Source organism: Argentina silus (genome assembly GCF_951799395.1).
Source record: "Argentina silus genome assembly, chromosome: 9".
Taxonomy (NCBI): Eukaryota; Metazoa; Chordata; class Actinopteri; order Argentiniformes; family Argentinidae; genus Argentina; species Argentina silus.
In genome coordinates, this window is record NC_139663.1 from 11376453 (window position 1) to 11398340 (window position 21888).

The window sequence follows — 21888 nt, forward strand, 5'->3', positions numbered from 1 at the left end:
GAACACACCCACAAGAAATCACATGCGTCATGACGGTCATGACCCCCAAAACACCAAACAGATAACATCCGGTTGTGAATGTTCTTCACCCCCAGATTGTTTTTGTCAATTGTGTGAAATAGGTCTAAGCCATTTACTCTTCTAACAAGTTAACTCATGTACTTCCAGTGAGACCATCTTAAGAGGCCCAATCTCTGAGTCTGTTATTGGGCACCTTCTCCTGCAAGAGGATGCAAACCTAATGTCCTCTTTTGTGTCTGATTGGCTTGTGAATGAATGTTTGTGGTAATGATTCTTGGAATGTTTCCTGGTAATAAGAATATGCTGATCCTGATTATGCAGGCCTACCATTATCTGCACTTAGTCGTCTGTCAAAGACCCCTGTTTAATTAAAATTATACAATCATCATAGTGACTGAATCACCAAACCCTGACATTCTCACATTCTCACCATTGTGTCCATGTGATCACTAATCATAAAACAATTTGATGTTGCTGGACTGGTTAAACCCCATTGGAAAATTATAATCATGGGCTGGGCTGTGAGGAGATTAGAGAGAAATCTACATAGTGATAAACATAATTTCCTCATAGCTTTACCCAAGCAATAATAATAATACAGATTCTAATTCTGACAGATTTCAGCTATTTCTAATTTAGAAAGACAGAATAGTGATGTCTTGGGGGTGGAATGTTTTTGGGAAAAGTCAAGGTGCAAAGATTATAGGCATATGAATCATTTTTATTCTTACATAACATAAGATTACATCCTCTGTCCAGACAGGATTTTGTAATTTTGTCAAAATCCTGGGATTAATTGTTCTAATTTCATTTTGGTGTATTTCCTACCTAAGCCCTGTGGGGTCTGTAGAGAGACCTTCAGGCTGAATTGATTTGATAATTTTGACCTTGCTGTGGAGCTATTGTACTAGTGTACTGTGTGTGGCAAAAATGTGGAGGGCTTTGCCAGCTTTTGCTGACAGGACTTTTTCTCGCTATCTTATCAATTGTACACTCAAAAGAAAAAAGGCTTGGTTGATCAGGGCTACTCTTGAGGTCAACAGGAATCTGGATTCTGATGCATTTTATAATTCACAGAAAAAGGTGCTTTCTGAGTGTATGGTGTAAGATGAGATGCTTTTTGACATTTAGATATAAATCTAAATAAATACCTGTCAGTCTTTGAAATAGTACTAAACACAAAACACATTTTCCCATTAACATTTTACTTCTTTATTTAGGTTGCCAGACATGTAAAACAGACAGCTGAGAATGTTTATAGTAGCATAACACAAAGAAAGACTGATGTGTTATCAACATCCTTGTGTTTGTTTCATATTCCCACAGCAAAAACAGAGAGACATGAAACATATTACCTCTACGCCCTGTACCCAGTGTAAGAAATTCAAGCTCATTTTAGGGATAGAACCCAATTTTCCAACCATTTAAAATGTTATGTATTAAATTGGTCTTAACCATAGCCACAACAGCCCTAATTAAAAACCAGAACCACCAGTTTGAGCATTTATATGGTGTTTACATTAGAAAATAAATATTATAGTGCGTTGTAAAGACAGAAAATAATGTAAATTCAACATAGATGAATGTCAGAATTAAAATATTAGTAAAATATTAAATCAAGACAAAGATGAACACACATTTAAAACACATAAGATACAAAAATAGATGTAATGTATTTTTCAGATTTCCCTCATTCACATTGTCTTGCCAGACACCATGACACCAAACTCCTGGATAGTGATCTCTTTGTTTTGGTACTGCAGCAGCTGGCTGTTTGTGATGTTCCCAGCCCTTAGAGCATCCTCAATGGAGAACTTCTTTCCCGATTTTCTGTCATGAAGAACAGAGGACTCTCCCTTGGGCCCCTTGACAGAAATCTCCTCCCAGTCGCACTCCTGGCTCTGCAAGTTGACAAACATCTTCCAGTCGATGAGCCCCAGCTTGTAAGCCTCCTCCGGCCGCATCTCCTTCCCTGTGTCTGGGTCGATGACCACGATGGACCTGCGGAGGTGGCTTTCCCTCTGCTCCCTCTTGATCCTTATGGCCGACAAGCTCTTCTGAAGCTTTTCGATCTCCTCATCCTTCTGGCCCGTGATTCCTCTCAGCTCTGTCAGCTCCTTCTTTAGCGATTCCAGCCTCAGCTCCAGGTTCTTGCCATTCTCCATGGGTGCAGACTCTGTGATGTGCCGGGTTTCTTTGGAGGTGATCTGAATCTCGGATTGGAGCCTGCGGATCTCGTTCTGCAGGCGCTGGTTCTCCAGCTGCACCCGGTTGCTCTCATCACGGATGTAGTCCAGCTCCTTGGAGGACTTGGTGTTGGTAAACTCCATATCAGAGAGGCGGGAAGTGATGGTGGCCAGCTCCTGATCCAGCTCGTGTCTCCTCCTCTTCTCCTCCTCCAGGGTCCTTCCCAGCCTCTGTATTTCCAGTTCTGCCTCTGGGTCCTTCTCCACCTGCACCTTCTCTGTACGCACCACCTTCTCCTTCACCTCAATCTTCTCCAGGGTGAGCTGCTGCTGGATCAGGTCATTGAGGTCCTTCTCCAGCAGTGTGCGCTTGTGCCTCTCCTCCTCCACCTGCAGTCTGAGAATGGAGTGCTCTTTCTCTTGCTGGGGATCCTGCTGCAGCACCACCTTCTGTTTCACCGTCACCTTCTCCCGGTTCTCCTTGTCTCGGATCTCCATCTCATTAAGCCTGACCTTCAGTCTCTGAATCTCCAGTTCGGCGTCTCGTCGGGCTCTGCGTTCACGCTCCAACTCTTCCAGCTGTAGGTCCAGGTCGGCCTTCTGTCTCTGGAGCTGGAAGAACTCCTCTTTGAGGCTCTCTTTCTGCCTTTGCTCATTGTTGATGTTCTGGGTGAAGGTGGTGCACTCAGACTTCAGCAAGGGGTCCTCCTCCATCTTGACCACTTCCTGCTGGACAATCTTCTCCCTGACCTGGGAGAGGTCGATCTTCCTCACCCTGACCTTCTCCTCAGTGGTCGACCTCTCTCTTTCCAGGTCCAGGCGTTTCTTCTGTTCGTCCGACAGCTTCCTTTTGAGGATCTCAATCTCCTCCTTGGTCTTGGGGTCCTCTCTATACTGCAGCACCTCATTGACCACCTCTTTGGTCTGCACCTGGGGCTTGGTGTCCTTCCACCTCTGAATCTCGTCCCTGAGCTGCCTGATCTCCATCTCTGATTTCTCTGTCTGGTGGGTTTTGTCCACAATCTCGTTGCGGAGTTTCTCCAGCTCTCTCTCAGTCTGCGGGTCAGTCTTGTACTTGATGACTTCTTTGATGATTTCCTTGATCTCCACCTGCGGGCCTCTGTTTCTCAGCATCTTCAGCTCATCTTGGAGGGTCTTCAGCTGTTGCTCCGTGTCCCTGTATCGTCTCTGCTGCTCCACAAGGTCCATACGAAGGTTGGCTACCTCATTCTCGGCCTTAGGGTCGGGTCTGACAATCTCTCGCACCTTCTCCTGAACTATAACCTTTGACTTTTCCTCCTCCATGCTGGTGATCTTCCTCTGAAGGTCTGTCTTCTCTCTCTGGGACGACCTGCGTTTGGCCTTCTCATCCTCATGCTGCCTCCTCAGGTTCTCCACCTCCCTCTCGAACACGATATCCTTCTCCACCTTCAGGACCTCCTTGATGGAGATCTTCTCCTCTGCCATGGCTTTATCCTTCTCCAGCCTGCGGAGCTTATCCTGCAGGAAGCGCAGCTCGTCCTCCAGCTCCTTCCTGCCTTCCGTCTCCTTCTGCTTCCTCTCCAGGAGCACCCGGTACTCGCTCTCCAGCTGTGGGTCATTCTGGACTTTGATCACCTCCTCCTCGGTGATCACCTCCTGCTCCCTGGACTTCTCCTGGGCCAAGAGCGTCACCTGCCTCTGGATATGGATCACCTCATTGTCTTTGATCATCTTCTGCCTCCTCAGCTCTTCCAGCTCCTCCCGGAGCTTGCGCACCTCCTCCTCTTGCCCGCGGTCCCTTTCGATGCGCAGGACTTCCTTTACGGTGTACTTCTGCGCCCCCTCCTTGACTTCAGTCTCAATTCCACGCAGCTTCAGTGTCAGGGCCTCCAGGTCATTCTCTAGAACCCGGGTTGTCCGGCGTTCCTCTGACAGCTTCTGCTGGACCTTGTGGACCTCCTCGTCAAGCTGAGGGTCTGGGACCTTCTTGATCAGCTCTTTCTTGACGATGGTGTCCTGGGGCTTCTGGCCCTCCAATACGTAGATATCCGTCTGGATGGTCTCCAGCTCTTTCTCCAGCTGCTCCCTCCTCTGGATCTCATCCTCCAGTTGCTTTTTGATCCTCCAAGGCTCCTCCCCTGGTGAGGCAGAGTTCACGGATTGGACATTCCTTGACTGGACCATAGTGATCTCTGGTTGCTGGAACAGAGAGAGAGAATGATGTGGTTATTAAAATAAAATGGCAAGGACATGTATTCAAAAATAATTTAGATTTAATAAAGTTATGAGGCATAATTTGAAGAATGATTATCATCATGTGAAAAAAGTCCAAGAATATCTCACCTGATTCAGAAGACTTTGGGCAAACTCCAGATTTTGCAGCTTTTGCTTATTAACTGCATTCACTTCTCTGAATTTTGCCTCAATGGCAGATTCCTGTAAACAATAGAAAAATAACTTGTTATTCTTTGGATCCTTTGATTAATTTGAATCCAATAGCAAATAAGCCCTGACATTAAATGTAAATTATATATAGTCATTCATTTGTGAAGACTATAACTTGCCTATATATATTGCCTATAAATGCCTCATGAGCTTAGTTTAACTGTTTTACCCCATCAGAACCCAAAATATAAGCTTGTTTTACTCCATTGTTTGTAAACAATGTAATTGTAAACAAACACTGTATAGCTATAAAACATGGTTAAAACTGTCATTTTGATCTCATGGATGGTCAGTCCTTGCATCCATAACTCCAGTCTATGAATTTGAGAGTGGTTACATTTCTCCAGCCCTATCCCTTCAGCTGTTTACCAAAAAAAGGATCGGATCTTTTTTTTAAATCCCAGATTGCCCCTTTATATTATGCCCCTTATAATATTTATTTAGAAAAATGGACATGGTAGAAAAACAACCAAATTAAAGAAGTGGTACACATTGAGGGGATCATACTTTTTATTTATTTCAGTCAGGAACACTCACGTTTTAATTTGAATATAAAATGGTGATACAATTAGGCCCATTTCAACACACATTATATTCCTCTTTACCTCTCCCTTGACCTTCAGTGCAGGTGATTCCAGTCTGCTCCTCTTGTATGTCTGGGGGACCAGTCCGTCCTCAAGGTCAAGCATAGACTTAAACTTCTCAGTCTCATTCTCGTAGTTCTTGAAAGAGACACAGTATAGGTCAAATAAACAACTATGTGAAGTTAAATAAATAAAAGATTTACTCCTAGTAGTAGTATCAAAACGGGTTTTATTAGTGTTAATGTCTCTACCTTGACAGCCTGTTGGTAAAGCTGTGCATTTTTCGACACATTGTTCAAGTCAGACTCCTTTCTTGCAATATCAGAGAGCAGGTTCTGTGGAAAAGAACAACAAACAAAGTTTTTTAATTCACCCAATATATATCTATACATATATATTATTTAATTGCAACACAACTATGATCAACACTCGAAACACTTACTCTCTGGTTCTTCTGCTTGGTCTCCACTTGTCTGACATCATCGGTTTCACGAGGCTCGTAGTTTGGCACACGTGAGAGCCAGGTGTTCAGGTTATCGTAATCGTTGCGATAGTTGTTGTACGACATCTTGGCTCTCTGCAAGCTCTGAGATCTGTAACATAACACAACTTTATAAGACTCATTGCAGCAGTAATTTAAATGTAAGCACAATCTGCAAAGTCGAAAGATTGGTTGTCTCTATGTAGACAACAACTTCACTTGGGAGCATTAATAGTGTGTATGGGATGTGCAGACATTTGGATGGGCGGGTGCTCAAAGTGAAAAAATCCCCTCACCTTGTATCGATCTGCCTGTTGAGGTTGTCGTATCGCTTGCTGAGTTTCTGGACCTCGGCCTCCTGCCTCTCAATGTCAGGGCAGTGCTCCTGCAGCTTGGTGGCCATGTTGTCACAGCTGCCTTTGGTTGCACGCAGGTTCTGCTCAGTCTCCGTGACCGCCGATTTCTTAGCTTTCAGCTCTGCTCCAACATCCTATCAGGACAGGTAGGTGTGTTGAATCATGGGTAAGTCATGCTAAATGAGTCATTGATGTCAATAGGAGATCTGCTGTATTTTTTGTACATCTACGAGCTGTAGAAATAATACATCATATAAATACACCAATAATACATCAAATAAATACATCATTATCTGAATTTGAATCATGCTGAATGTAAACTTCTGATTTGTGTGATAATAGAGCAAAGTGCTTGCATCTTACAGCTAGGTCGCGCTGTGTCCTCTCCAGTGAAGCCATGTCTGCCGGGGCAACCTCCTCCCTGGCCAGTTTGTTTTCGTAGGTGGACAATAAAGTTTTCCCATTTTGAAGAGAGTTCTCCAAGCGGTTGGAATTCTGAAGTCTGTAAACAAACAGATCGCATGACATAAGATTCATGTGACACATATATTTTGTCCCACTTTTATGGAATCTCTCCCGCACCTCTCTGAAGCCTATTCAATGAAAAGATACATACTTGTCCTCTGAGCACTTCAACAGCAGGTTGATCTTGTCGTATTTGTTGTTGACGTCGTCAACTTTGGCGTAGAGCTGAGGGGCACTGGCACATTTGGGGTTTGAGGTCAGGAATGTCTCCGCCTCCTTCACTTTGGAGGACTTCTCCGGTTCGATCTTCCGAACTGCAGCCTCAATGTCCTATTGGGAGAATATGAGATGAGCATTTAAACTAATCCACCATTTCCTGACAATGTTTTTATTTTTATTTCATAGACTAATTGAAACAAGGATATGGAAGAGAGACTGACAAAGACTAGTAATAGCAAGTATGCAGGTAAGATATTGGAAAGAGAGAGGGAGAGGGTAGGATGATGAGTTACCTTCATATCCTGCAGGCGATCTGCACTGTCCTGCAGTGGCCTGGTCTGCTCCAGAGGGGGGCGCACTCGAGTATAGATGGCCTTCTGTTGCTTGTCCAGATCACTGGTCACCTTGTCAAGACCAGCCATCAGCTGGCGACACTGCTGTTCTTGATTATCTGAGGTCACACACAAAGTCACAAGTATATATCGTGGTGAGAACAGATGGGTGGAGAGTGAATAATAATACTGATTGAAACTACAGTATTCTCATGTGGGCTAATTGATGAATATTTTAGAGCTTCTTGTACCACAAGGTTAGGTTGTTTAATGAGATTGAAATGTTTGTAAGGGCTACAGGCATCTCAATGGCAACTTCTTGTATCGGGAGGTTAGTTTTTTCAGTGAGTTTGAGCAATGCATGAATTCAGTTGTTACAATACAGTACATACCACTGCCGCTGGTGGTTTGCTTCTGCAGCTCCCCCAGGCGTTTCTGCAGGGTTCCCTTACTTTCAGAAACCTTCTGCTTGATGCCATTCTGCTGGTTGGCCAGACTGACAACACAGACATACTGTTGTATGTACACTGTACAAATATACTGCAATCATACAGTGAACTAATGTCTAGACCCATGAGCCTGAGGGTGTCTGATGTGTAACATGCACGTGCATTTGAGTGTGTGGGCAGACGCACACACACACACACACACACACACACACACACACACACACAGACACACACACACACACACACAGACACACACACGCACACACACACACACACATACACACACACACACACACACACACACACACACACACACTCACTTCTCAGCGACAGAGACAGCCTCAGGGTCAGTGGGGGGGATCAGAAAGCAGACCCCAGGGGCGGTGAATTGACGCCCGGCCGAGTCTTTCACATCCCACTTGGTCCCGTTGTTTCTCAGCAGGGTGTACCTCTCCCCACGCAAGATCTGACCCTGCACAGGACAACCAAAACACAACACAGAGTTTCACATACTGATACGATTGAGGTAAAACTCGGTGTCCAATGTTAATTGTTATGTTATGTTTTATGTACGTGCACTCCTGCCTATATAATTATATAGGATAAATCAAGTATTTTTAATCTAATTGAGATCTAGAATCACTTTTCATTACCCTACCCGCAGTTCTAACATGAACCAAAAATCTGACCCTGTCAGTGGGTTACGAACAGCGTCAACCTACTCCCACATATTAGTCATGGGGCAACCATAACATTACCAACTTTCACCCACTGATCTGTCACCTAAAACTTACAAGCACCCCTCACTCTTAAACAAAATCCACTCTGCCTACAGTGTGTTCTGATCCCCTAGAGGCTTAAATAAGATACTAAGCACAGTCCCAGGCTTTCTTACAGGATTTAAATAAATTAGGACACAAAACCAAAGTTAGAGGACTGGAATTAAAAGAGTGAGAGTAGGAGAGAAAAAACTAAATAGCATTGCGAAGTGCTTAGTCATGATGGCAGTGAACACTCAGGGATTAGAAGAGTTAGAGAAGAGAGAAAGAGAGAGAGACAGAGAGGAGATGGGGGAGGAAAGAAAAAAAGAGAGGGAAAGGGGAAGGTGTGGGGGATTACATGGGTGGAGATGAAGGGAGGAGGAGGCAGGAGAATGGGGTTGGAAGTTTGATCGACAAGAGCCGGAGTGTTGGCAGGAGGTTTAAGGGTGGAGATCTGTGAGATCAGTGCAGGCCTGCCCGAATATCAGCCCTTTCCCCCTAGAACCCTCCTTGCCCCACCGTTTTCCAGATCTGACAGACTAGATAGTTCTGTAACATACTGTACGAGGAGAAGGCAGACTAGATAGTTCTGTAACATACTGTACGAGGAGAAGGCAGACTAGATAGCTCTGTAACATACTGTACGAGGAGAAGGCATTTGCTGTCATGTTAATTACCTCTTCAGTGTCAAACTCACACAGAGCCTCGACTGGGAGGAGCTTCTGGGGCGTTTCTCTGCGGAACTTGAGAGGAAGGACCTGCAAGCCACGCTTCTGCAGGGCGATCACACGCTCGTCAAAGTGGTCCATGGCCTTAGCCTGGTCCTGTACACACACATACACACACACACACACACACACACAATTATTGAACTGCGTTGACTGACCCTTTGGCCATGCAATTTTACAATAAAGTAGAGATCAGTTCTACACAGCAAAACATATCATCTTGAGGCAATGTACAACAAAAAACAAACAAGGACAAGGGGATTCAAAATGGGTACTTTTTCATTGTTCAAATTGTCTTTTCTATCATCTGTCTTACACTCTACATCAGCATTTTTTCACATTTAGACAGTAGGTAAGTAAAGGAGGGCCAGGCGAAGAGGCAGCAGGGTAGAGGGTAAAAAGAATACTGTTGATGTCAGTGAAATCCCCACTCACATCCAGGTCCCTGATGAGGCCCTCCATCTGGTACATGTCTTTGAACTCAGGGTTGTACTTCTGGTTAACCTCTGTGTCCAGCCTCTTCAGCAGATCCTGGGTGTCCCTGGCCTCCTTGTGGTACTGCAGAGAAACAAAATGCCGGGAAATTAATAGCAAGGAAATTGTAAAATTGAGGTGAAATCATAATGCTTGGGGGAATTTTGAGCTTTTCTTTTTTTGAGAGAATTAATTAAATTACAGACAGTTAAGGCTACTACAAGAGTTGAGTAAGAGTTGTATTGATTGAATAGACAACAACAGACAACAGCTGTGGAGGCATCAAGAAATGTGTGTGGTGTGGTGTGGGGTGGGGTGGTGTGGTGTGGTGTGGTGTGGGGTGGGGTGGGGTGGGGTGGGGTGGTGTGGTGTGGTGTGGTGTGGTGTGGTGTGGTGTGGTGTGGTGTGGTGTGGTGTGGGGTGGGGTGGGGTGGGGTGGTGTGTGCCACTCACCTTGTGGTACTCATCCATGTGTTTGAGGTGGTTCTCTTCACAGATGAGCAGGTTAAGGTACTCCTTCCAGTCAGCATGCACCGCCTCCATGTGGGCCTAAGGTAGAATAAAACATGTTGATTTGACTATGAAATGGACTATAAAATGATACACATTGAAATAACATATAACAATATACATTATAGTATACTTGTTGTGTTTCAAAAAGGATTACACATTTTTGAACACTATAAGTGTATTCTATTCTAGTGTATAACTTCCCATAAACTTGGTAAAGGGATAAAAAAAAAATCTACTTGGTAAAAGAAGTGGTCAGCTTTAGATTTGTTTTGTTGTTGCACGAAACACGACTGAAAACATACCTCAATGACATTCTTCCCAGGGTGGTCAGTAGCCATCAGCTTCTCTCCATCATCATTCAGCTTAGTAATGGTGGCCTCCTTGGACTCCAGACACTTACTGATGAAATTCTGTTGGAAGATAAAAATTAATTAATATTAAGACGTGTGGTGTTTCTTTGTGTGTGTGTGTGAGTGTGTGTGTGTGTGTGTGTGTGTGTGTGTGTGTGTGTGTGTATGTATGTATGCGTGTGACTTCCTTACCTCGTACTGCCTCTGGCGGGCAGGGTAGTCCAGGTTAGTGTCGCTCCAGTCGTAGTTGACCCTCTCCTCTGCCTGCTGGTCCATCCAGTACAGCTCGTTGGTGCAGTGCTGCATGTAGTCCCTCAGGCTCAGCAGGTGGCGCTGGCGAGCAGTGGAGCTAGCCTGGGGTGGTGACAGGGAGTAGGTTTTGTTTTGTTCGACACACAATGCATATAGCCTCGTGGCACTGGGAGGCACTGAAGTTAGCTTAGGGGTGAGGAAGGTAATTCTTAATTGTCATGCACTGTACACGCTCGCAGCCTGCTTCGGTTCAACGGTTTCTATACGCAAATACACACACACACACACACACACACACAGACACACACACACACACACACACACACACACACACACACACACAGCTCGGGCCTTAGATATACTGATTCTGAGGACATGTGTTTGACATGTGAGGGATGAAGTCATTCTTACCAGGAGCTTGTTGTACTTCAGCTGGAGGCTACTGACATAGTCCTTAATAGAGAGAGAGAGAGAGAGAGAGAGAGAGAAAGATTAGGCCAATAAAGTTTCAATTAACATCCTTCAACCGCAACACCCTCCTTGGCACTGATTTGAAGGCAAGCATTCAAGAATAGGACAAACAGCTTCTGAAATGCAACCATTGACATGTACAGTAACACAATCATCTGTTTCACCTTGTCATCATTGTCTGAGATGTGTGGGGCCAGGGCCTCCACCTCGCTGTGGAAGATGTTGTGTTCCTCCACCTCGTTCTCTATGGTGGGCAGGTCCTGACCAAAGCTCTTGTTGTTCAGGTTGCCCTGGGAGATTAAAAAAACATAGAAGAGGAATGGAATCTGGCCTACTGTACTGTATGTACTGTACATCAGTCTGTGGGGTTCAAACCTGGGGTCTCCCACCACGTGGAAGATGCAAGCATCTACTAGTAGGTCAAGAGGACATCCTCAAGGTCCGAGAGTGACAGATGAGTTTATATATCTCAGGCAGGGCTATTGTACCTCATCACCAGAGTGTGATTCTAAGCATTCCAGCACTCTGTTTTATTTGTTGACATGTTGACTAGAGTATTCCACTCATAGGTGGCAGCAGAGGCAATTACTCCATGAAAATGAAGACTTATTAAATATGTGTGTATGTGTGTGTCTGTGTGTGTGTGTGTGTGTGTGTGTGTGTGTGTGTGTGTGTGTGTGTGTGTGTGTGTGTGTGTGTGTATGTCTGTCTGTGTATGTGTGTGTCTGGGTCACCTCTCACCAGTTTATCATCGACAATCTTGCCCCAGTTGACGCTGGGCATACCCTCAGAGCGGGTCAGGTGGTAGATGTGGTCGTGGTCCTCTCTGAGCTTCATCACTCTCTCACGCAGCTGCCTCATGCTGGTACAACACAGGACACACCTCAGACTACACACTCAAACACTCTACTGTTTTTTGTGAAAAACCCAATAAACAAAACCAATGCTTCTGGCCATAGCCTGGTGTTCAGTTGAGAAACGTTAAGATTTGCTCTATTCTAACATCTCAGCCTGAGGGTGTTGTGGTTACAGTGTGTAGTATATCACTCACTCCTGCTGGATCATCTCGGCCTGGGGGTGCTGCAGGCGCTTGGCGTTGACAGCATCATCATCCAGGCCGGTAAGCAGCTCCAGGGAGTTGAGGATGCGCTTGTTGGTATCGTCCTGGTACAGGGGCAGCTTCCCTTCATTTATCTTACTCACATCCTGCCAAACACAGCATAGAGAGAACACATATTAAAGAGATAGTTCACCCCCTTAAAAAAATCTAAGTAGTTTTAAAGGGATATTTTGCCAAAAATAAGGTTTTTTGGACCTCAAATACCTTAATATATGCATAATAAATTAATTAAGGCACAGCCGATCTATTTGGAACTGAGGCCTGCAGATTTCTATGGCTTTATACAACATTAGAGTGGTATTATATGGTTGGTGTGGTATGGAATCATAGTTTGCATGAGTTACTGTACATAATTGTACATGGTGTGGTGCATCTACAGCACGAAAGGCTGGTGGAGGTAGAAACCAGAGGATGGGCTCATTGTAATGCATCGAATGGAATGAGGAATGGTATTGCACACATGCGTTTGATACCATCCCTCATTCCGTTCCATGCATTACAATGAGTCCGTCCTCTGATTTCTACCTCCCCAGCCTCCACTGATGTTCAGATTGTTATAGTGCAGTACTAACCTTGTTGAGGTTCTGCTCCGTTTCATAGATGTTCTTTTCCACCTTGTCAGCATTCTTCTGCAGCTTCTCAATCAGAGCAGACAGCTCGGTAGTGGAATCCCTGGAGGAGAAAAAAAAACGACAGGTAAGTTTCTCTGAGAAACCTCAGAGATCATGTGCTGTATGTGTGTTGGTGAAAAGACTTTCTCAACGAAATTTGAAAGACCAGAGGGGCAGCTGAGAGGCTAAACATTATCATAAAGGTTATCTAAGACAAATGGACAGGACAAAAATAAACATCCTCAAGCAAGACACAAGAAATACTTTTGGGCCTTGGCCTACACAACCTATTGTGGATAAATAAACTATTTGAAATGTCAGATGACTAGCAACAATGAAGGACGGATAAACAGTGCAGAGTATGATACATTCAATGTGAAAACTATAACAAAGCTCCAGATATCTTAGTGGCATGCTCAATCAATCTTAGCCCTATAAGGAACACATACAAAATGGAACACTTCAAAGACGGTATTGCATAATTCAACTGGAGGGCATCTAAGGAATGACTATAGTCCACCTGCTTCACTCCAGGCATCTGCCTGTTAACCAAGAAACAATCTGTTCCCTGCAGGTTCCCCATGGTTCAGATAACACTGGTAACAGAGACACTGCTGGCAGTATCAACAGGGCGTTCTTATCAAGCACATCGCCCTACTGACAGTACAGTAGTGCCATTGTCTCATCTATCATCTGTAGGAGCATATTTGCTTAGTGCAAAGTGTTAGTGGGGGAAATTGCACTGTTTTGTTTATATGGTACATTTGTGAAATAAATATATTGACAGGCAAACTTTCATAGGACTTTCACTAGAGGCGGCAAAATAGAAACAAATGAGATGTCAATATCAGCCTGGGTAAATTGCCACAAAATTATTAATGTATTATTGGCCTTGCCAAAAAATAGTAAGTTGACTAAAGGAGAAACAGATCTACTGTACAGGCATCTACTGTATGCCCTGGATGATGTTGATTTTGTCTTGCATGAAGAAATAATATGCGTCAGAAGTCAGAAAACATCTACTGTATTTGAATGGAACAGCTGCTAAGCTTCCAGGCCATCAGACTAACCCTTTTGCTTTGTGAAGAGACCCGCACAGCAAGCAGACATTCTGTACTAGCTCCCTTCGGCTCAGTTCTAAGAACTCCACTCGACTAGAACAGACCCATCTGATCATAGATACTGTACATGCAAAGTCACTACTATTCTTACTTCACACGTGCACACAGACACGCACACACACGCGCGCACACTCTCTCTCTCTCTCTATAGTAAGACTAATGGCTACTTTTTGGAACTCAACACAACCTGTTGTGATGACATGGTGTCATCATCAAAGTGTGTAATTTTCTAAGCAGTGGTCAAAGTAATTAATCCTCAACAGTCTAATTACCAGGTCATCAAGTAATTACCATTGTAACATGTAATTTCTATACAAAAAAATACCATGTAAATAGCGGACTGTAAAACAAATAGACAACATGTCTTTACATTCTGATTGGGTGAACAGACCACTCTCTTCATTGTTTATTGGTCATTACACAATGTTCAGGCGATACTGTGACAGAACGAGTTGAGTCTTATTATATATTTCTCATCTTGAGGAGGGTGTTTCTACTCCCTTTCAAACTGGTCTGACTGGTTTCCTTCTCATTTGATTACCTGCAGTTTATGATTTATGAGTGAACCTTTTTATGGCGTTTCACAGTTGCAGCACATTGACGAGAATGCCTGTCAAGCTTCAGGCACAGACATGTGAGACAGTGCCACATACTGTGATTAAACCAAGAGATAATATAGCCAACAGGGGGATTATAACTTCAGTCATGTAAACTATTTTCCATATGATCCCCTTCAAGGCACTAATAGCTGCATCACCCCATATTATCAGTTTTCCATGCCCCTGTATCACATCTAAACTAAATAGAAAATAAAAAGAATCATGGATGTTGCTAAATCTGTGCAAAAAGTCAATGTGTTTGCATACTCTGGAAAGTTTTGTTTTGAACCTTGGGAACAGAGAATGTGAGCCCAACCGGTTCATTATTGTGAAACTGGCATTGGCATAAACTAAGGTAAAATGTCAGGACATCGGCAGCCTTTCGGGAGGGTTGTGCGTGTGTGTGTGTGTGTGTGTGTGTGTGTGTGTGTGTGTGTGTGTGTGTGTGTGTGTGTGTATGTGTGTGTGCGTGTGTGTGTGTGTGTGTGTGTGTGTGTGTGTGTGTGTCCTGAAATACCCTGATGACTCGTTCATTATCCCAAAAAGCACTGCACGCAACCATGAGTTGCAAAAGCACTGAACTGAAACCAAAGCTATGATCATCTTAAGATTCAAAGCTGCTCTTTTACTTTAGCCTGAGTCTTTTTTTGTTACAGTTGAGAGCTTGAATGGACACTTTTGAGAAACCTGCCTTTCATATCTCTCTCTACACGTCCGCTCAGGGTAGATTTTCTCCTCCTTCAGCACATAAAGTGTGCCAGAAAATGTTCACAGACGTGACAGTGTAGGACCCTCAAATTTGAAGGTTAAGGCCTTCTTGGTAGCCCCTAATGCAATGCTAAGTGTTTAGTCTGACATCATTCATTCACCAGCTGTTTGGACTAAGATAACATCCGAATGACATCAACATGAAACACAAAGATGTGATTGTAAAGAGTTCAAAATAGCTAGACGCCAGACAAGCTGAATCTTCAGGTTCTATCGTCAGTGTCAAAAGACCAAAAGACCATTTTTGCAATTTTTTACATTTTGGAAACTGAAAGTTTCACAACTCCATAGCTAATAAAGTAATTCTAAGTGAAATTCGCGCTGAGCCTTGAGGCCTCTTGCGTGAGGGGAAAATATAATTACATTTCCAACTATGCAGTGAGAGGTGTACAACTTGTAGATACTGTACATGGTTTTCTTCCAGCATTTCTTCCAATAACAGTAAGATGGGTACATATCATATGTGTCATGCTATGTGGAGCATGCATACGTTACCATATGTTGGGATAATCTGGTACTTTTTGAATCTATGATTAAGGTTTGGGGTATTCGAAGCAAGCTAACAAATACAGCTTCAGTTTACTTTGTTTTTTTCCTCATGTCCCCATAATAGATTTGTGGGGGTTTTCTCATTTGAAACTGGCAGCCATGCATCTGCTTGAATAACAACTAAAATATGTCCATGGAGAGGGACAAATTGGAAACAGAAAGTAACAACCATGACTCATCGAGGGAGTGGAGGGCTATACATGAGCTTCTCAGCAGCCATGGCCCAGTTCCATTTTGACCACTAGTCCCTCCATCTAGACCTCTATCTCTTTGTTAAAACTAAAATAACTGGATAAGAGTAAGCAACATGGTAATGCTCCACCCACCTAACTGAGCAATATGCTTAGTGGCACTTCTAGCCATGTAGCCATGTACCTTTCAACCTACACAGTGTTTCTGAGAGTAAAGAAGAAAAGGGACCAAGGACAAAAATTGAACCAGGCCCATGTGTCCAATCAGTCCCATCTGTGGACTCATGCACATGATGGGGTGTGTTCAGTTAGGGGGAAAGTTCAGATCATTGCAGATAGAAATGAGCTGCTATTCTACATTCAGCAATGCTGTGAATGTTTCATCCACTTGGGTTTGCCCTCGGTGCATAGGCATAGAACTTACTGGTGTCAGGCTGGTTTGTGATTGGGCAATGCAGATATTATGCTTGTTTGTGATTGGGCAAGGCAGGGACAGAGGTCAGGATGCTGCATCCCTGACAGGAGTGGTAGGGGTCCTTCAAGTGATCAAGCTCAATAGTGGTGCTAAAATAACCAGTCACATTGACTTGACAGTAACAAGATACAGATGCTGACAATTAAACAGGTAATAATGGCCATATCCATGAGGATTGCAACCTATAATATCAATCAATCAATCAACTCTTATGGAGAGCTTTTTCCAAATGCAACAACATTTAAAGCCCAAATAAGTCCTAAAATTACAGGTATGTTTGTAAACAGCCTCTGTGTCAATTATATCACCTGTTCTCGTTCAAGAGAGACCCAGACAGTAATTCTCAGCTTCAGGGCCCTACTAGTCTGTTCTGCTCTCTACTCTGCCTGTTCCGACATGAAGTTCCTCAACCAGCTACGGTACCGGGTATTTGAGCATTTAAGGCTTTTATTTACACGAAAACTCTAACTATAAAAGCAACACGGATACAATGGTGTGGGTGTGGCGGCACTGGAATAGCTGGGATTCTATGGCAACGCCCGTTGGCACCGCCCATTAGCACCGCCCATTAGCACCGCCCTTTCAGTCACAGGCAAAGCAACAGGGAAGAGAAGAGATGCTAGGTGTTACACAAGGTAACCAATAGATTTACTGCTCTCACGTGAACCTGAGAGTACAATGCTATACTGTAGATCCATTGAGTCCTGGGCAATATTTCAGAACTTTATCCTACAGTAAAAAGGGATGAATAAGACATTCATGAGAATTTAAATCAATGAAATGATTCATAAATCATTGATAATCAATTATTATTATTAATTGTCCTTATATTATTATTATTATTATTAATTATCTTATGCAAATCAACTTAGGATACAAAAAAAAATATTTTCTCAATGAGACTAACCTGGATAAATAACGTTTAAATAAATAAAAACAAAAAACATTAATGACATACACGTGATCAACACTTGTGTGTGTCACAATTTGTGTGTGTCACAATTTAATGGCACTGTTTCCAATAAGAGTGTTGAAACTTGGAGCAGAGGTATTATTTTCTATGCCAACATACTGGCAGTAAACTGGGATAGGCTATTGCCTGAACCCAGGTATATGTCATTCATTTAAGTGCACTACAATGGACTACAGTTATAGTTTTTGACAACTGTGGGTTTGACATTTTAAAGGACGTTTTCTCATGCATCGTCTTTTCTCGGTCTACCGACCGTAAAAGTTATCAAACCTGTTCCTGACACATTTTACATCTTACCATACCCTCTGGTAGTTAATAGGATACATTGGCTATACAAACAATGTAATTATTAAAAATGCTTCCTTTAATAGTGGGTTTGTTTGCCTTTATACGTGGTTATCTCCAATCCATACATGCTATGAATGTCCCAGAATGTTCGCCTTATTAAAAAACAAACGCGTACGAATAAAATGTACATCTTGAGTATTAGCTGTCAATGTTGATCATTACTTATTTCATCACAGCGAGAGAAAAGGTTAGACGTACAGTTGGTAAAACTTGCACTGACCTTTAAAGTTCAATCAAGTATGATCAAATAAACGTATCTTTCAAAAGAGAGAACTTAGACTATACAGTTGGTTTGGGGATACTCACTTTTTGGTTTGCGTGATTGTCACGCTATTCTTCGAGCTAGACTTTTTCTTGAACATTTTGACAGGTCTCGCTGTTTCCCCGAACACCTGTTTGGCAGTTCGGCTTGGCTCTGTGAAACAATCCCGCGGGGAGAGGCGAGGCTTGGGTGCAGTTTGGGTGTTGTCTGCGAGAATTAGCTGTCCGCTTTCCTCCTGCACAGGTAGGCTACAGTGTGTCTAAATAATCTACACACGCCAAACGTCTAGGGATATCAAGGGTTCCCTCCCACTAGCATAAGATTCAGCAGTCAGGGTACAGTAGGCTTGGCTGAACTGTACTAAAGTATGGACTGGATTCCTCTCATAGGTTGTGCATACCTGTCACCTATTAACGCAGGGCGGGGCCCGGCCCGAGTGGATATGATGCTTACCATACAGGTATATTAACTGATACTGACACCTACGTCTGAACACAACAGATCAGCATTAGCCCGCAGACATGATGACATCTTTATGAATTACAGCTGAATAATTGCAGGGACTGGAGCAGTCCAAAGTACTATAGAGATAGTGCTATTCTATTCTCTACGGTCATATATATAATATAACATCTAGACTCACATTTTAATGTATATATATATATATATATATATATATATATATATATATATATATATATATATATATACATTTTAATTATTATTATTTAACCTTTATTCATCCGGGAGACACACAAACTACAAAATACACACATTAATCGATCAAAACAAGAGCTTGTCTCTGTGAGCTGGTCCCTAACCAAGGTCTTAAACACAGATACTGTTACTGTGGAGATGATTCTGATAAGGGGTGTAGATGGCCAAATGTAAAACAGGATAATGGCAGGGTAACCATGGAGATGCATACCATAGGACTCCCCTATCTTAGTCATGAAATCCCTGTATGACTCAACTGTGTGTGTGTGTGTGTGTGTGTGTGTGTGTGTGTGTGTGTGTGTGTGTGTGTGTGTGTGTATGTGTGTGTGTTCAGGGGTGTGCCTGTTCAAAGGACAACAGTTGTAGAGCCAGTTCAACCTGCCAGAGCCTCCTCGGAGTGTATGTGTGTGTGTGTGTGCGCGTGTGTGTGTGTGTGTGTGTGTGTGTGTGTGTGTATGTGTGTGTGTGTGTGTGTTGGTGTAAGTATCAGGTGTAATGCGGTGATACAACTGAATTGTGGAGGGTTATCAGCCTAACTAGGCCATGGCAGACTTGACCCAGAGCTTCAAATGGAGTATAGTTGATATGGCAGAGCAGTCACAAACAATGTCCTAATAAAACCTACATTGTGTTTGAAGCATGATGCTGAACAAGCATAATGTTGAGGTGCTTCAGTTTCTCAGGTGGAGGCTTGGGAAAGGATTTTCCTTAGGATGCAATAACTATAATGTTAGCATTGAGGCTGGTATGTTACAGTTGGTACTGTAGGGTTGGTTGATAAGGCTTGAGTTAACTCAGAGAGGCTTGAGTAATCAACTACACTACAGACTCGTTGACAGTCTTGGTGTGCACACTGTGTCAAGTCCAAAGCATGGGATGATAGTGTTGTTGCCCTACCCCCTCAGTCCGGCACTGACAGAGCTGTGGACAGGAAACCCATAATCAGGCTGAGAGGAAGAGCTAAAGGAACTGGCCACAGGGTTACAATCAGAAATAATGAGTCATCGACGTGTGTGTGTGTGTGTGTGTGTGTGTGTGTGTGTGTGTGTGTGTGTGTGTTTGTGTGTGTGTGTGTGTGTGTGTCTGTGTGTGTGTCTGTGTGCAAATCAGAGACCCTATAAAAACAAAGATATTAATTACAAAATTACAATTACAATTACTATTATCCTTGCATTAAGATGGACTCAATTCAAATTATTGAGTGATTTGTTGATGACATTTTTGCATTTTAGTATTGTGTGTGGATTGATGACCAATTCTTTTAATTGAATCCATTTTAAATTGAGTCTATAACACAACAAAATGTGGAAAAAATGAAGGGGTCTGAATACTTTCCGAAGGCACTGTATATGTATGAGAGAGCGTGTGTTCCTGTTCTGATGTGATGATTGAGTTATCACTCAACACCGCCCACTCTCTCCGCATATGATCACTTCACCACGGTTTTGCTGAATGTAAACAATACCGCCATTGTTTTTCTGACAAACAGTCAACAGGTGTTTGGGCAGTGTTGGCATAGATAATGGTTGAAAGACATGGCACAGAGCAAATTATTTTCTGAACCTCCCAGAGGTTGGCTTCAAAGCATGAAAGGGGGATGTTGAATTGAGCTTGTACGATGAGAAGGCTTATTCACTCACTGTACCAAATTATGAAAGTGTGAAACCCCATTACATACTGTACATACTGTACGTTTTTATGCTCATAAGTTGACGCCCAGAGATGTGTGAATGAGTTTGCTGTTGAAAGAATGTGTTGTATGTATGTGGGCGTGTGTCTGCATGCATTCTTGCATGCATGTTTGATAGAGAGACAGACAGACAGACACACAGAGAGACAGACAGACAGACAGACACACAGAGAGACAGACAGACAGCCAGCCAGACAGACAGACAGACAGAGAGACAGACAGACAGACAGACAGACAGACAGAGAGACAGACAGACAGACAGACAGACAGACAGACAGACAGACAGACAGACAGACAGACAGACAGACAGAGAGAAAGGGAGTATGGATGCCTGTGGGTAGGCTGTAGAAGGAGAATGTGGGTGAGCACACTAAGTATCAACATGTCACCAACCAGCCGTGTGATCTGTGACTAATCACATGCATTAGATGGACGACAACATCTTTGCCAATGAGGATGTAAACACCTTTTAGGATGGACTATGATAAGAATCAATGAGAATCTATGTCTGTTAGAAGTTCCAGTTCCAGAATTGAACCCCTGGGTGTAATAAAGAGCAGGTAGCAGGTAGTAGAGTTGCTTCTAAGCCCTGATTCAGGATCAGATATATTTTCATCCCCTCAATGGTTGAGGTTAGGACTGGATGTTGGGTAAGGTGAGATGAAGCGCCACGTCTAACTCAACCATGATCATATACTATAGTATGATGATACTCTTCATTGTAACATAGTCATATCATGATCACTGACGAATAGCTCTATATCTATGTGCCCTCACACTAACCCCTCATTGTTGCATTCTTCTACTGATAGTGTTGGGGAGAATCAATGGAGGAGGGTACAGTCCATTCTATCCGTTTAAACATTAACAACATTCCAAGCCCTCCCTCCATCACTGACTGGAGTTCTGAAATGTTGACTGCACCCACTGCACCTTGTCTACATTATACGTACATCCTCCTACTCTATTCTATACGACCCTGGGACACCACATTCAATGAGTTTCCTTTTCCAATTCAGGTGTTTGTTTCCTGCTTCTACTAGAGGTTGCATGGTGTGTCAGGGCTCATTGTAATGCACAGAATGGAATGAGGAATGCTATCTAGGACATTCATTATTCCGTCCCATGCATTACAATGAGCCCATCCTCCGATGTCTACCTCCACCAGACTCCACCCCTAGTGTCTACCTACCCTACCACTCTATATGATATAGTGTATGTGATGTAAAGCTGTGGAGGGAGACATTGGAAGGCGGGCTCGTTGTCATGCATGGAATGGAATGAGGAATGCTATCAAACACGTGTGAACATGTCGGAAAATTGCAATTGCAATTCAAAGGTATTTCAGTCACCGAAAATCAGAAGTCACTTCCTGAAAATCACTTTCTGAATTGA

The 21888-nt window shown here is 43.2% G+C and overlaps 1 protein-coding gene across 1 annotated transcript; it reads right to left on the bottom strand.

Annotated features, from left to right (window-relative positions):
• Positions 1–1209: 1209 nt before the first annotated feature.
• ppl (periplakin) lies at positions 1210–18354 on the bottom strand. The gene is made up of 22 exons (XM_083677739.1): positions 18131–18354; positions 12762–12861; positions 12121–12275; positions 11811–11931; positions 11234–11359; positions 11010–11051; positions 10539–10700; positions 10299–10406; positions 9937–10032; positions 9445–9567; positions 8959–9105; positions 7841–7992; positions 7464–7567; positions 7033–7190; positions 6672–6850; positions 6419–6557; positions 5996–6189; positions 5661–5811; positions 5470–5553; positions 5240–5356; positions 4533–4625; positions 1210–4388 (listed from the first exon to the last, which is right to left on the bottom strand). The coding sequence occupies exons 1-22, from the start codon at positions 18184–18186 to the stop codon at positions 1716–1718; spliced, it is 5280 nt and encodes a 1759-aa protein (XP_083533865.1). The 5' UTR covers positions 18187–18354; the 3' UTR covers positions 1210–1715.
• Between the last annotated feature and the right edge of the window lie 3534 nt (positions 18355–21888).